At 41.5% G+C, this 16,586-nt stretch overlaps 1 protein-coding gene across 5 annotated transcripts; it reads right to left on the bottom strand.

The window, feature by feature from the left end:
- Window positions 1-1,326: 1,326 nt before the first annotated feature.
- LOC121541837 (barrier-to-autointegration factor) lies at window positions 1,327-11,053 on the bottom strand. 5 transcript variants are annotated; one of them, XM_041851167.2, is made up of 4 exons: window positions 10,944-11,053; window positions 10,802-10,836; window positions 2,735-2,906; window positions 1,327-2,504 (listed from the first exon to the last, which is right to left on the bottom strand). In XM_041851167.2, exons 3-4 carry the CDS (start codon window positions 2,858-2,860, stop codon window positions 2,358-2,360), a joined length of 273 nt encoding a protein of 90 aa, XP_041707101.1. In that variant the 5' UTR covers window positions 2,861-2,906; window positions 10,802-10,836; window positions 10,944-11,053; the 3' UTR covers window positions 1,327-2,357. The 5 variants fall into 5 exon arrangements, with proteins under 5 accessions (XP_041707101.1, XP_041707097.1, XP_041707098.1 ...); XM_041851163.1 differs by lacking the exon at window positions 10,802-10,836 and having other exon boundaries at window positions 10,944-11,051; XM_041851164.1 differs by lacking the exons at window positions 10,802-10,836; window positions 10,944-11,053 and adding an exon at window positions 3,965-4,067.
- Window positions 11,054-16,586: the final 5,533 nt, after the last annotated feature.

Genomic DNA, 16,586 nt, shown 5'->3' with positions numbered 1-16,586 from the left:
TATACCAAACATTAGGAACACCTTCCTAATATTGAGACACAAACTGGTGCGCCTGGCACCTACTACCATACCCCGTTCAAAGGCACTTACATTTTGTCTTGCCCTTTCACCATCTGAATGGCACACATACACAATCCATGTCTCAAGGCTTAAAAATCCTTCTTTAACCTGTCTCCTCCCCTTCATCTACACTGATTGAAGTGGATTTAACAAGTGACATCAATAAGGGATCATAGCTTTCACCTGGATTCACCTGGTCAGTTTACGTCATGGAAAGAGCAGGTGTTCTTAATGTTTTGTATACTCAGTGTATGTACATGCATTCACCACATACACAAAGCTAAATATAACTTATCCATGTAGCCTGCTTTAGCTTATGAAAGGCTGCAGATGTACATATTCTCCTAAATAAAATCAAGACCAATTAGCGCCCTTCTTTTTGGGATAAAACTGATTTGTTAATTTTCAACCAACATATACATTTAATGTAGATCTACATAAACATAACCATTTAAATATATATGGAGTCATGAGTATACATACAGTATACACATCTAAAACACATCAACAAAGCTTATAGAATCATGAACTGTAGCACAACATAAAAGTGGATATACATACAATATGTAAACAGCTCATAGTCCTAGCTCATTTTTCAAATGAACTCAATAGGCTAATGGGTGACGAAGAGAGAGGGGTGACAACTACACATTAATTGTAATTATTTTGAACTTTTAATACACACTTTACAGTAAATATGAATTGCCTAATCTGCCTTTGTTAAATAGTTTTTTTTGTGTGTATGAGATGTCTTGACAGTCCTGTATGTGACTTTTTTAAGCTTTGTTGCAGAAATGTGCGTGAGGTGTATTTGCCACTGTGGACCAGTAGGACAGTAAGAGGACAAGTCAATACACACTGATCCAAATAATTCCACTGGCACTGGATGTACAAGAGGTGGTCAGCCGCCTTAACAAGATCAGCGGCCTATGAAGAGAGGGGTTTCCAATAACAATGATCAATGCTGTTTTGATAAATGATAAGTGGTTTAATTTGTCAAGTGGATGTCTAATAAGGCTATATGACAATAACAAAAATAAGCAGTACATTTAATAAATAACACATAAAAATTGCTGTTATGGGATTATTTTCGCGACCAGTCTTTTAGGTTGCTTATCTGATCAAGTTCAGAAATTGTATTACTCTTTCTAGATCAGTGTTACTTAAACCTTTACTGTTCCTATTTCTTACCAAAACGAATTAAGAGCTTTGAATAAAAGGGGACTTGGGAATCAAAGATTAAAATAAACACTCCTGTCACAAAAATATTTTTGCATGTCATTTTATTATTTATTTTTTCTCAAAAACAAAACAAACTCAGAATTGTCCAGATCTTGCAGTTGTTTCTGTTTATTTCAAAATAAAAATATAAAAACTAACATGCTTTCACAGTCAATATGCAAAAACATGAACCAGTGTTTCAGTAAAACCATCCTTCGACGATTAAACATTAGACAGCAACACAAGTATGCTCATAAATTAATTCCTGGAACAACAGTGCTCCTTACTGTGGGTTTACTTTAGGTTTTCATTTGTGTGAAGATTGAAAATAAGGTGATTTGTGGTAGCTAGCTTCTTAATCCGCATGCACTGCTCCACAACTCAAGGAACATTGCAGATAAATGTTTTTGCATTACAACGTTAAGGCATTTCTTCAACATCTCTTCAAACAAACACATAAGATAACATGGGGCAATTACAAATATAAATCTTAAAATTATTTCATGTGAACTCGGTTGTAAAAATTAACAGCGCAACATCTTACAGATGTTAAAGCTCTGTGGTGTCTAAAATGGTTTAAAATGCTATTAATTAATTTAGGGACAAGTTCGTTTAAATAAATGCAGGGGCAAACTGTCAGAGTTGGAGATAAGTACAGGCATTAGTTATACCTTTTTTATGAAGGGAACGTAATGATAAAAAGTGTTTTCCTTTGACAGAGAACAAAAAGTGAAACATAACAAAGTGCACAAAAACAAAAATGAACTCATCCCAAGGCTTCTGTGCAGCCAAAGATATGAATCATAGAAAAGGTCAGCATTACGGATCTACACAATTGGGTGAAACAACCTCATGGATGACTGCAGCAAAGTATGTCTTACTAATTTTTAAGCATCTATAGGTCTCTGAATTGTGACTATTGTTTAAAATAACCAGGTGTTACGATGTACGAATTTGCTTAACTGCCTCATGTGCAGTGTGCCCATATGAGGTGCAAGTTAATGTGAGACCATAGAAGTAAATAGATGTTTGGGATATATCAAATGGAACAACCAAAACCGAAGAAAAACGCTTCTCTACAGGAAAGAATCGCACCATTCACGCAGGCAGCCATAGCAATCACCCTGCTGTTTGACATTGGCCCCGCATGATTCTTTCAGCCAGTCCCGGAATAGCTCCTCATCCTTCTTCAGCACCAGGAACTGACCCAGGACCACGTAAGCCTGTGGATGTATGCAAGTGAGAATGGAGAAGGAAAAAGAGAACATGAATGATAATACACTAACCACTAAGTAAAAGTTGCACAACAATGCATTATCTTTTCTTGCTAGCACTGACTTTGCTATACTTACTATGACTGTGATGTGGTATATGAAATGACTATAATGTAAACATTCACAAAATAAAGTTCCATTATGAAAGTTCCAACAAAGTTAAGTATACTCTGCATCACCTTGTCGAAGCCCTTCTCCTCCAGTCTCTTGCCAAGCACCTCTCCAATGCCAGCAAGTGCATTGACTGGCTTCTCCCCCATGGGTTCTGCCACAAACTCCTTGTGTTTCTGGGATGTTGACGACATGGCTGCTTTCTGTCAGTGATCACCTTAAGTACCTTCACACAGGGAACTGAATAGAACATGAAGCAATTTACTAAAAACATCAGCTAAATATGATTCACAGCAGTGTCACAATTTGTTTAGAACATACAGTATTTGGGACTGGAGTGCCCTATGACCCCAAAGTGACATTATCAACTTCAAAACTGAAACCAAACGCTTTCCACGTTCTTTACCTAAATTATGGTAAATATACAAATAAATATAGCATATTTTCCTAAACTTGCCCAGGGCCCGGTTTCCCGATAGCAATGGAACTTAAGCTTACGAGTGTTTTAACGATGCATATTTCCTACAATGGCCGATGTAACGAGTTTCCCAAAACACCACGCAGAGATCGCAGTGTTTTGTTGGAGCGTCTGTCGATATTGATAGGATCGAAAGAAAGGGAGCGCTGCTCTCGGATCAGCCTTCTCCATTCAAATCTTACCTTAACATTACAATTTTCACAATACTGACGACGGATCAGCTCCAAGAGGGTTACCTACCACCTACGGTTGCAAATATTGAAGCGGCTTATTCTAACGCTTACCCACTAAAAATGCACTGAATCACCGATTTGGCACATCATTGCGCACGTTAGTCTGGCTTCTCCCCCATGAAATGAATTAGACAGTAGTCTACAAATAGCAAAATATAACTAAATTAATTGAACATTAAATGTATTTCAATATGATTAAAATAGGCCTATAGCCTACTGTTTATTTTAAAGCAGTCATTTCGGTTCATTTTAAGCATATTTTTATACGCCGTTTGTTTGCATCAATTGCGAAGAGTTTGTGTTTGTGGTCAACTTTGTTCTGAAGTTAACGTGGTCAGAGATACAAATAAACCACGTGATTCTATGTTTAGCGTAGCCTTGATCATGACTGTCAGTTCCATTACATTACACACAACAGTCATTGGACAAAGGAGTTCTGTAGGGAGTTTTGTTAAGATCCGCGACGCTCGGTCTGAACATGAACACGCATCGCTTGCGGTACGGTTTTGGAAGGATAAGGACCTTCTCTTTCATATCGGTGAGAAAATTTTTTCTAAAAACAAAAAAAAGGTTAAATTGATACACACCTTTATAGGGTTCCCATACAGCCATATTTCCATGTTACAGCGCTTGTTTACGAAAAACAGACGGAAGACCGAGTGGACTACCTGTGCTAATTAGCTAGCTGCATCTCCAAACACCTGTGTGTAAACGGAAGACAGACGCCCCAAACGTCACTGAAAAAAAAACTGTAGGCTGCAACTGTAAAACAGGTTAAAACAGTGTACAGTAAAGTGTGTATTTTGCATTTGTGAAATTACTTTGATGTGATATGAAAGTAGAGGGAATTGTTAATAGAACCATATCACAATTGAGAATCGATTCACGTTTACATTTACATTTTAGTCATTTAGCAGACGCTCTTATCCAGAGCGACTTACAGTTAGTGAGTGCATACATTATTATTATTATTATTATTATTATTATTTCATACTGGCCCCCCGTGGGAATCGAACCCACAACCCTGGCGTTGCAAACGCCATGCTCTACCAACTGAGCTACATCCCTGCCGGCCATTCCCTCCCCTACCCTGGACGACGCTGGGCCAATTGTGCGCCGCCCCATGGGTCTCCCAGTCGCGGCCGGCTATGACAGAGCCTGGATTCGAACCAGGACCACTGCGCCACTCGGGAGACTTTAGATGGAGACTATAGATGGAGTTTAGATGGAGTATTTTGCTGTTTTGGCTTCCAGAGACAATTCACCCTTTAAAACAGAACATGTAAGGTCCTTGGACTAAGGTGTAACGTTAGGCTCCTTTACATGGCCAGCTCTAGCCTTTTGGGGGCCCTAAGCAAGATTTGGTTTGGGGGGGGTTGGCTTGAAACATTTTAGTTTTAAAGTTTATTTCCTGCAATTCTACACATTTTTCAATGACATGCCACGTTAATATGATAGTGAGAATGACTAATGATTACTATAAGTTTAGATCGATGGCTAGACTAACTACCAACAAACAAAAAAATTGTTAGCTGAAATGGTTATTGGGTGACTGACATAACAAGAGAGAAACTGGTGATGCACAACCAAATGTTGAGACCCAGACTGAGTTCCTAGCAGGGTCTCATAGCGGCCGGGGGCCCTAAAGGTGTCAGCATGCTTCAGTTCGGCTGGCGGCTAGGTGAACTGAACGAGTGCACTCGCATGCTACCTAAAAAGACATTCGCTTGAAAAACAAACGGGGGGGGGGGGGGCGTCAATATTACTCCGGGACAGTAGAGGGCGATGAGCTGGTAATAGCCATCTACGGCCAAACAAGAAAGAATAAAATATTGTACACAGAGAGACACTTGACTGGTGAGAAAATGGAAATTGTGTGAATTGCCCGGGATCTACTAGATTTATGTACCTAGCAACACACTTAACCACTAAGCTACCTGGGCGGCAGGTAGCTTAGTGGTTAAGAGCGTTGTGCCAGTAACCGAAAGGTCGCTGGTTCTAATCCCTGAGCCGACTAGGTGAAAAATCTGTCGATGTGCCCTTGAGCAAGGCACTTAACCCTAATTGCTCATGTAAGTCGCTCTGGATAAGAGCGTCTGCTAAATGACTAAAATATAAATATAAAATACATAATAGGCGAGATATGGAGACAGAAGATGCCTGCTACAGGTTCACAATGGTGGATGTAGGGCCATACGGCCGAGAGAGCTATGGTGGAGTGTTTCAAGAGTTATTTTGTGTTCAAACTGCTGCAGAAGACCCTCAATTTACGCCAAGTCCTTATGTTTCCAGCTTTCCCACTACATGAGAAACTCATGCGCCCTTATCCACGTATGTTGATACTAGAATGTTGGAATCCATTTCACTTGTTTTTTTTTTATGGTTCCTGGAAAATTGTATGTTTTGTTTACTATTTATCTATACTGAACAAAAATATAAAACGCAACATGCAACAATTTTACAGTTTACATAAGGAAATCAAATCAATGTAAATAAATTAATTAGGCCCTAATCTATTGATTTCACATGACTGGGCAGGGGCGCTGCCATGGGTGGGCTTGGGAAGGCACACCCACTTAGGAGCCAGGCCCAGCCAATCAGAATTAGTTTTCCCCCCTCAAAAGGGCTTTATTACAGACATAATTACTCCTCAGTTTCATCAGCTGTCCGGGTGGCTGGTCTCAGACGATGTGTCAAGGGCTGAGTCTTCAGCTCTTTTCTCCCTTCTCACACCCCTGCTTCTACTGCTGCTGCTCTGTGGCATCGCTGAGGAGCAAGCCAGTGGAGTAGGTCTTGCAGATGGGCCCAGGATAGAGCTTCCCAGGTCCTGCATGGAGATTGTTTCTAATTCTGCACTGCAGCTCAGTGTGGGAGATGGGCTGGGGGCCGATGTCAGTACTGGGGGCAGAGGTAATGCTTCGGGCCAGTGAACAGGCAGTGCTGTGGCGCAGAGAACAGAACCAGGTGCTGTCTCCATTCACTGATGTTTGAGCCTTGAAAAATAAAAAAGTAGAGGGCTATTCAGTACACATATCCAAAATGACCAATTCACATAAAATATCATTAAACAGAGACTACAATAGACCATATAATGTAGCAAACGTTTGAGCAGAGTTGAGGAGGCCTGGCCTAGCTACTCAACTCTGCTCAAACGTTTGCAACAGTTTGACTTGCTGGACCTTGCTACCAAACTTTGACTTTGGTGTTACCAATGTGGGAAGCTTATGATTTTCTTTCTCTGACAATTATGTTTGATCAAAAGTTGTAAATATCTTTACTTTAGTTAGCTTGCTTTCTCTGCACACGTATGCAGCTAAGCTAGCTAGCCACTAGCCAGCCAAGTAGCTAGCGCTAGCTATTGTTTGCAAAACATGGCTACTCTTTTCGTCGACTACAATAGAAAATACAATAACATACCTCATTCTTTGGTGAAGATGGCATGTTGCTTTTCAGTCTTCCCATGCCGAACAAGCCAGCAGCAACATTTCTGGAATAGCTTTTACACCGGCATTTCCGCCGCGGCCCTTGTTTATTTTCTTTGCCTTGAACTTGTCGCGAACCCTACCTCACTTTTTCAAACTAGTGGTTGGGTCGGACCCCAGTGTCTCCGCAATCTCCCTCCATTAATTTGCATTTACATGCTGGTCTTTATATAATTAATGACTAGAATTGTAGTGGTGAAGGTACTTCTGTACCTCCTCGGTCAATCGATGCTCCATGTTGTCATTCGCCATGTTGAATCCACACGGATTTTCGGGCTGAATCGACAAGAAGAAGAAACTTGCGTCACCCCTACAGTTGACCAATCACGGACAAAGGGGTGTAGATTCGGCTCCAGAACTTCAGCTGGCCTTGAGAAAAATGTGTGCCCGAACAGCCTACAAAATCCAAGCCAAACACCAAAACGTCCCAAAATGTCATTATAATACAGTGTATTCGGAAAGTATTCAGACCCCTTGACTTTTTCAACATTGTTACGTTACAGCCTTATTCTAAAATTGATGAAATTACTTTTCCCCCACTCATTTACACACAATACCCAATAATGACAAAGCGAAAAGAGGTTTAGAAATGTTTGCTAATTTATTACAAATAAAAAAAAACATACCTTATCTACATAAGTATTCAGACCCTTTGCTATGAGCCTCGAAATTGAGCTCAGGTGCATCCTGTTTCCATTGATCATCCTTGATGTTTCTACAACTTGATTGGAGTCCACCTGTGGTAAATTCAATTGATTGGACATGATTTGGAAAGGCACACACACCTGTCTAGATAAGGTCCCACAGTTGACAGCGCATGTCAGAGCAAACACCAGGCCATGAGGTCGAAGCAATTGTTCGTAGAGCTCCGAGATAGGATTGTGTCGAGGCACAGATCTGGGGAAGGGTACCAAAAAATGTCTGCAGCATTGAAGGTCCCCAAGAACACAGTGGCCTCCATCATTTTTTAAATGGAAGAAGTTTGGAACCACCAAGACTCTTCCTAGAGCTGGCCGACGCCCGCCAAAACGGAGCAATCGGGGGAGAAGGGCCTTGGTCAGGTAGGTGACCAAGAACCAGATGGTCACAGAGCTCCAGAGTTCCTCTGTGGAGATGGGAGAACCTTCCAGAAGGACAACCATCTCTGCAGCACTCCACCAATCAGGCATTTATGGTAAAGTGGCCAGACGGAAGCCACTCCTCAGTAAAAGGCACATGACAGCCCGCTTGGAGTTTGCCAAAAGGCACCTAAAAGACTCTCAGACCATGAGAAACAAGATTCTCTGGTCTGATGAAACCAAGATTGAACTCTTTGGCCAGAATGCCAAGTGTCACGTCTGGAGGAAACCTGGCACCATCCCTACGGTGAAGCATGGTGGTGGCAGCATCATGCTGCGGGGATGTTTTTCAGCGGAAGGGACTGGGAGACTAGTGAGGATCGAGGGAAAGATGAACGGAGCAAAGTACAGCGAGATCCTCAATGAAAACCTGCCCCAGAGCGCTCAGGACCTCAGACTGGGGCGAAGGTTCACCTTCCAACAGGAGAATGACCCTAAGCACATAGCCAAGACAACGCAGGAGTGGCTTCGGGACCAGTCTCTGAATGTCCTTGAGTGGCCTAGCCAGAGCCTGGACGTGAACATCTCTAGAGAGACCTGAAAATGGCTGTGCAGCAACGCTCCCCATCCAACCTGACAGAGCTTGAGAGGATCTGCAGAGAAGAATGGGAGAAACTCCCCAAATACAGGAGTGCCAAGCTTGTAGCATCATACCCAAGAAGACTCGAGGCTGTAATCGCTGCCAAAGGTGCTTCAACAAAGTACTGAGTAAAGGGTCTGAATACTTAGGTAAATGTTATATTTCCGGGGGGTTTTTGGCATGAAAACGAGGCATCTCTCATTGAATGACAGACTTTAAGAATCCCTGCTGTTGACCAATGACTGACGAAGGGGCGTAGACTTCAGCTAACTTCAAGAAAAAACTGTTGTGTGGCCAAACAGTGCAAAAAAACCTTACTGAAGTCCAAAACAAACAAAAATGTCACAAAATGTCATCATAATAAATGCACGAACTCCTCCAAACTGTTTTGACTGGAAGACGTTGATCGTGGAGAAGATGGCGGAAACTGAGGTTTTCTTTGAAACTGCTAGTGAGTCGGGTGAAGCTAATAGTACAGAAAGTGAGAATTAATGTGTTACCATGGCAAACAAAAAGTGAAACGAGAAGTAAAGCTGTGGTGGAAAATAGGAAACCACTAGACTGGTTTTTAGTCGGATTGAGGGTTTTGGATCAATGCTACTTGGGATATCCGTCTAACGCCTCGAGGAAAATCTGGAATGTGTTGGAGGAAAGTGTGGAGTCGGTGATAGTCACAAGAAGTGGTCTTATTTTGATTTTTGTGTGTGTCTGAAGAGCAGAAGAATTGTGTTTTAAGACTCAAAGATATCAGAGTGGAATGTTTCCTGTATGAATTTTCATTGCCAGGCACCTATCAAGGGGGTTATTTCTGGGGTGACAAGAAATAAAGGCAGAGGATATAACTGAAGAGATCGATGGAGTGGTTGGTGCACGTCGACTGACCTGTATGGTGGAAGGAGAAAATAAATTCACTTCATAAATGCTACTGTTCTTTGATGAAGAGTCTCTCCCTTCAGTGTCAATGTGAAAGATTTGGTAATATATATATAATATAATATGCCATTTAGCATGTCATATGTGCAGAAGGGAAGAGTATTGTATGCCAGATTAAGTAAAATGCTGCAACTGTGGGGGTGAACATGCGCCTGAATTCCCGGAGTGCCCTGTTAGGGTGAAGGAGAATGAGGTGGCAAGGGTAAGGAGTGTCCAACGTGTTTCCTATCTGGAGGCAGTGAAGATTGGAAGGAACGAGTGGCAGAGATGAAACAATGGTAGTAGAGCCACCATGACCAGTGAAGGGTTCTCATCAACGGAGGGATAGTGAAATGCTACATGTTAAAAAGGTGGACTTTGTATTATTGATTGCAATGGTCATAAACTGTATAGCACAAGTGGAGAAGAAGTCTAAGAAAATTGGAATCATTGTGAAAGCCGCTGAATGTTTTTTGGGTCTTTGTGATTTCACAGCCGAGGCAGTGCAAAAGATCCTGTCGGTGAATGTATTGCCATCACCGGCCCCTGAGCCTGTGTAGGGATGTATTTTGGAGTGGACTGTGATTGAAGAAGTGGTTTGGGTTCTCTTAGTTGACGTGTTTTACTTTGTATGATGTCGTTATCCCCCTTTCCCGCAATGGTTTTTTCGTTTGTTATTCAATACCCCGTCCAGCTGGTGGCGGTAATGCACCATTAACATTGGATGCCAACCTCCGTTAAACCCCATCGAAGAAGAACTGTTTTGGCTGGGAAGCATGCGGACGCCTTTAAGCGACACCTTATGCATAGAACCGGCCATGCTCTTTTAGTCCAATATTGGGCTGTTTAGCGGAGAACTGTACATAAAGTGACGCGGGAGGGCAAAAAAAGCATCTAATGACAGACTTAGCTGTTTTACGAGTGGTCTAAGGCAGGCATTCGATTACGAGCGTTTAAGTGCAACGTTAATAACGATGGTTATGGGAAACAGCGCGGAGAAACCGGGCCCAGGACCAATATCTACATAAATGCATGCAAAGCTATATTGCTAGCTTGCTAAATAGTCAGCAGGCGCACTATTTTGGAAGTCTGAAACTGCGCGCCCAACAACTTCGTGAGTTAGCTAACTAGTAAGCAAAACAACCTAGGCAGCTAACATAGCTAGCTAACAAATGGGTGTGATAACTGATGTTAGCTAGCTTGAGTCAGAAATAACTAGCTTCTAGCTACGTAAATGTTTGGATCACAATTTAATTTAAACTCACATGGCTATTAAATGTTTACTAATGTAAAGCTAATTGTGTGCCAGCTAGCTACCTAACGTTATCCTACCCTGCACCGCGGTCTCCTCCTCCTGTGCCACCAATCTGAGATTTAGAGCAAGCGTAGACGTTTACAACAATTACAATAGTATACGTATGTTGTTTTTTAATCGTTTCTCTTCAATAAAGCAAGATCAAGATTGGTTTATTACCTTGTTTCTGATCGTATACGGGTCGTGCCCCTTTCCAACCACGAAGACAGCAACTACCTCACTGGTTGTGTATGCAATCAATGTAAGTTTTGACAAATTCCCAATATCACTTCCTTATCCCGCCGTTATGCTATTTCCGCTTCCGTCACTTCATGTTATACCTCATAAAGTTCAACAAAAAAAACGGGTTCATAAATGTGAATTTTCCACTTTCCCATATTGTATAATGTAAGTCTACTTTTAATAATCATTTAGAAAATTGATCTCAATAGAATTTCAATGTTTTAATCTGCTTTCAAGCCATATTGCTTATACACCCCTGAGAATGACAGCAAATGACAACAAATACAACTTAAATGTATCAGTAGAGCCGAGCCTTCGAAATCGTTTTATCAACAAAATGATTTGTTATACAATTTTAATAACTTGACATTAACCTTTTGCTCTTTGGGGAGCATACTAGGTCATTCACAAACTTCCTCCAGGGGGCTCAGTGTTGGGGGTTTTCTCCACTTCTTTCAGAGATGTTCCTGCTTCTTCAGATAAGTTTATATCTAATTGCATACTTTTCTTCTATGGTTACCCTATCCCAACAGGCGTTTTTTGTCAACCAGACTTATTTTTAGACTGGTTAGAAGTCCAGTCAGTAGTGCTGAGCGATTAACCGAAATTACTTGTTTTCTCTGTTATTAAACTACTAATTGAAAAACTTGCCATTTCTCTATTGCGAAATCAAATCATTCACAAGAGAAATTAAGTAAAGAACTATATGGGACGCTGGGCTAAAGGGAGTTTTCATTAAGCAAATATTCAGCTCAGAAACATGGTAAGTAACTACAATGACTATAATTATATTATTATTATATTATTACTATAATCCATTGCGCATGTTCTTTTCCGGCTCAGACAGAGATGGATACACCAAAGACAGTACAGTATTAAGATAGGCTAAAACTGCTTCTCCAATAGAAATCCGATCACACTTGTAGCCGATGTCATGGCAACGTTGGCTAGCAAAGCTCATGGTAGAAACACCTCATCGGGTCTAATGGTCGTCTCGCGCCGAACTGCACATGTGCAGGCCGTCAAATCAAAGGCACTCCTTCCATATAAAGTTGTTTTTGACGAAAATTAAAACGTGTCAGTTTGTCACTATTACGAGGTTGGAGTAAGAACATGTTCACTACTTAAGACATTGGCTCGAATCTAGGTTGTGCCTTTAGAAAATGAACAACTAAGGAATATTTTTCGCTTCTCAAACCCCAAACCCCGTCCGGTCTGTTTCGCGATGTTGCGCCTCTGGGTTTAGAAATTCTGTGGATACACTTTTACGCCTGCTATGTTACGACCTGCTACACTACATAGTAATGGCATCTTTTTGTAGGCACTAACTCCGGCATGGTTCCTTGGACAAAGCCTATGAGGAAAATGAATGGCGTTTTTGGATAAACGCCGAAAATAAGATATGTGGTAACACACAGGCTTAGGAGATCTTATACGTTTTGTTCTGTGAGATAATCTTCATCAGCAAATGGTCACTTTGTGAATTTAAGAATTTATGTAATAATAAACACAAATCACAAAGGCTTCATAATTCATAAAAGGTCATGTTAACTGCTATTATCTCATACAACAAAACGTATAAGATCTCCTAAACCTGTGTTAACCTCATACCTTATTTTAGGCATTTATTCCAAAATCCTATTCTTTCCCTATTCCCCATAGGGATGGCTGAACGAACTGGAGATAACTTATTTCCGGGTTTTAGGACTACAAGCTGGAGAGCTCTATTACCATCAGCTGCCCGCGTTGCGTCATTTCCAACTGCAGTGTCCAAACTCAAGAATCACTGAGGTTCAGTAGAGCCCCTCAGTGGAGGTGTCATAATACCCATAAACCTAGCGGTCAAACAGGGAAATGGTTTGAAATGCCATAGGGGATTTTAGAAACACTTAAAATAAGGGCTGTTTCGTGTAGGCTTACCTTGACATTACGTTTTGGTAACCATGTAAATCTCTTGGACAAGGCGTCGTGTGGGCGAGCGGTTTGCTGATGTCAACATTGTGAATAGTTTCTCATGGCGGCGGTGGGGTTATGGTATGGGCAGGCATAAGCTACAGACAACGAACACAATTGCATTTGATCAATGGCCATTTGAATGCACAAAAATACTGTGGCGAGTTCCTGAGGCCCATTGTGAGGACCATTTTTAAAAAGTATGTGGACACCCCTTCAAATTAGTGGATTCAGCTATTTCAGCCACACCCTATGCTGACAGGTGTATAAAATCGAGCTAACAGCCATGCAATCTCCATAGACAAACATTGACAGTAGAATGGCCTGTACTGGAGAGCTCAGTGACTTTCAACGTGGCACCGTCATAGGATGCCACCTTTCCAACAAGTCAGTTCATCAAATGTATGCCCTGCTAGAGCTGCCTCGGTCAACTGTAAGTGTTGTTATTGTGAAGTGGAAACGTCTAGGAGCAACAACAGCTCAGCCGCGAAGTGGTAGGCCACACAAGCTCACAGAACGGGACCATTGAGTGCTGAAGCGTGTAGCGTGTAAAAATTGTCTGTCCTCAGTTGCAACACTCACCGAGTTCCAAACTGCCTCTGGAAGCAACGTCAGCACAAGAACTGTTCATCGGGAGCTTCATGAAATAGGTTTCCATGGCCGAGCAGCCGCACACAAGCCTAAGATCACCATGTGCAATGCCAAGCGTTGGCTGGAGTGGTGTAAAGCTCGCCGCCATTGCACTCTGGAGTAGTGGAAACGCGTTCTCTGGAGTGATGAATCAAGCTTCACCATCTGGCAGTCTGAAGGACAAAAATGAGTTTGGCGGATGCCAGGAGAACGCTACCTGCCCGAATGTTAGAGCCAACTGTAAAGTTTGGAACGCCGACTGCGAGCCAGGACTAATTGCCCAACATCAGTGCCCGAAGAACCTGCTCAATCTTCTCTGTTGAGGAAGGGGGGCTTTGCCAAATAAGGAGAAAGTGGGAGGGGAAACAATGAGCAAGAACACACCCATCCAAATGTAAACAATGTATAACTAAGTAGCCATGTGCTACATTGTCCTTACACAGTCCTAGGAACTGTTAATTACAAAATAAATGTAGATTAAGCTTGAACCCCGGGCATGGCTGCTTGCAGCTATATTGTTTAAATGGTTTTGCATTATGGTGTCCAACAGGGGATCACTATAAATTAGTGACAGGTGCCTTGTGACCGAAAACTGGACACGAATGTAATTAATTAAAAACCAATTTATTAAAGTCTGCAAGGATAAATACTGCACATTTTCACAGGAGGGGAACATTGAACATCAGCTCACACCAGAAAAAAAAAAAAAATGTATGCACTCACTAAACTGTAAAGTCGCTCTGGATAAGAGTGTCTGCTAAATGACTAAAATGTAAATGTAATGCCACACCTGTACAAAATGTGGAAAACAACAGTGAAAGAAATGACAGGATAATGTGTGCCCCACACCGTCACAGCACAATTGCCACACTGTCTGTATGTCCTATTTATACCTACTGTGCAAGTTAAGGTGATGTAATTTAGTCCATATTCTAAAACATACAAGTTAAGGTGAAACTGTCCCTTTTGTAGTAGACAAAAATAAGAGTCATTTTATTCTACAACACATAACTTTTTTTTTAACAGTTCATATTTCAATTTCATACATTGTCTATTCATTTCCCATCCCCCCTATTGCCCCTGCCCTCACACAAATTATTATATATTTATTTTCATTTAGAGGGGTCTTTTTACATACAGTGCATTCGGAAAGTATTATTCTAAAATTAATTAAATTGTTTTTTACCCCCTCATCAATCTACACACAATACCCCATAATGACAAAGCAAAAACAGGTTTTTAGATTTTTTTGCAAATGTATTAAAAATAACAAACGTAAATATAACATTTACATAAGTATTCAGGCCCTTTACTCAGTACTATGCTGAAGCACCTTTGGCAGCGATTACAGCCTCGAGTCTTCTTGGGTATGAAGCTACAAGCTTGGCACACCTGTATGTAGGGAGTTTCTCCCATTCTTCTCTGCAGATCCTCTCAAGCTCTCTCAGCTACAGTACTAAGCATTCTTTGCACCATGAGAGCAAATCTACAGCCAAGCCGCAGCATGAATGGTGATTGACAGCTATTAGATTTAAAGTTATGTAGTTATAGGACAAAGAATGCATAGGCGTATAAGCACACATTGCATTTATGGAAAACATGCATGTAAAGTTGTGTAGTGTTCAATGCATGTCAGATCTACATGGGCAAATAGTAAGATTAACACAATGCATATCTTCCATTATTGTAAAGTATTCATGCTTGCAGAATGTCAAGGGAATGTAATAGCCTACCTAACATTGCAATACTTTGCAGACCCATATGCATGTGTAGATTGAATTGTAAGGCAAATATCACGATTTTCACACCATTAAACTAGCTAACATAATACATGTATTAGCTAATACATGACTGATACTGCTACATACATGTTGGATAAAACTGTGCCATACACTGGAACAGTGGCGGCTCCTGAAAAAATTCTCAGGAGGGGCAATTTTTCTGATGATTTAGGTGACCTACACACATTTTAAAAAAGATATGTCCAGCAACAACATGAAGACAGGGGCAGCATATAAATCAATACCAGAAGCATTTATTGACTGATCTGGGGAGATGGATTCCAGTTTCTGTGACAGATTATAAATAATCTCTGATGCCTTTGTTATATTAGCTTTTGGTTGAATGTACTGTCGTAGTAAATATATAATGTTATAGCTTGGTCTGACTAAAATCTTGTGCATGACCCATTTTGTGTTGGGCGTTTGTTTTCAATCAATGCTGTTCCTATCCTATAACAATGGACAAAAGAGTCCTATCTTGTCAGCCTTGTCAGCAGGTGGCCAAGGACAACACCCACGCCATAGGTCTCTCAGTTCTTCCAACTCACGAGTTCTTGCTCTGAGGACACACACACACACACACACACACACACACACACACACACACACACACACCATCACTGATAACACACACACACACACACATCATCACTGTTAAACACACACACACACACACACAAAAATCCCCTCTCTTTAGGCTGAACATTTGAAGACAGAGAACCCGACTCAGAGCCAATGCAACAGTGGAGGGGACCTCGCCCAACTCATCAGGACCAATCAGAAGATCAGAACTACTAGATTCAACCTACATCATTTATTGTATAAAATGTCTGCACACAATGTTTTCGGGGCTCTCTTCAGATAGCTCCCTAAGAGTTTGACGAATCGAGTCCGTGCACGCGATTCCAGATATCTTTACCTCTGAATAAACTGCCTTTATTATACCATATCCACCCTGTCCAAAGTCTCTACTTGGTCTCAGTTCTCCAGTAAACTTGTGATTATCAACAGTACACAACGGTAACAAACAATTGGGGGAACTCACGGGGCAGATAGTAAGGTCGCAGTGACACAGAAAGCAGTTCAATGTCGGGGGTACAGAGTCGCTCTCTTACCAGGATCGATTTTCCCTGTGACTGTGTCAGATCGCGGTCCGCTCTGACCAGGGTGAAGCCGGCCGGCTCCACTTCTCTGTCCGGGACTCTGTCATCCAGCC

This window comes from Coregonus clupeaformis, chromosome 27, assembly GCF_020615455.1.
Source record: "Coregonus clupeaformis isolate EN_2021a chromosome 27, ASM2061545v1, whole genome shotgun sequence".
In the NCBI taxonomy this organism is placed as follows: Eukaryota; Metazoa; Chordata; class Actinopteri; order Salmoniformes; family Salmonidae; genus Coregonus; species Coregonus clupeaformis.
Note: the sequence above shows the minus strand (reverse complement) of the source record. Positions and strands in the feature narration are given on the sequence as shown.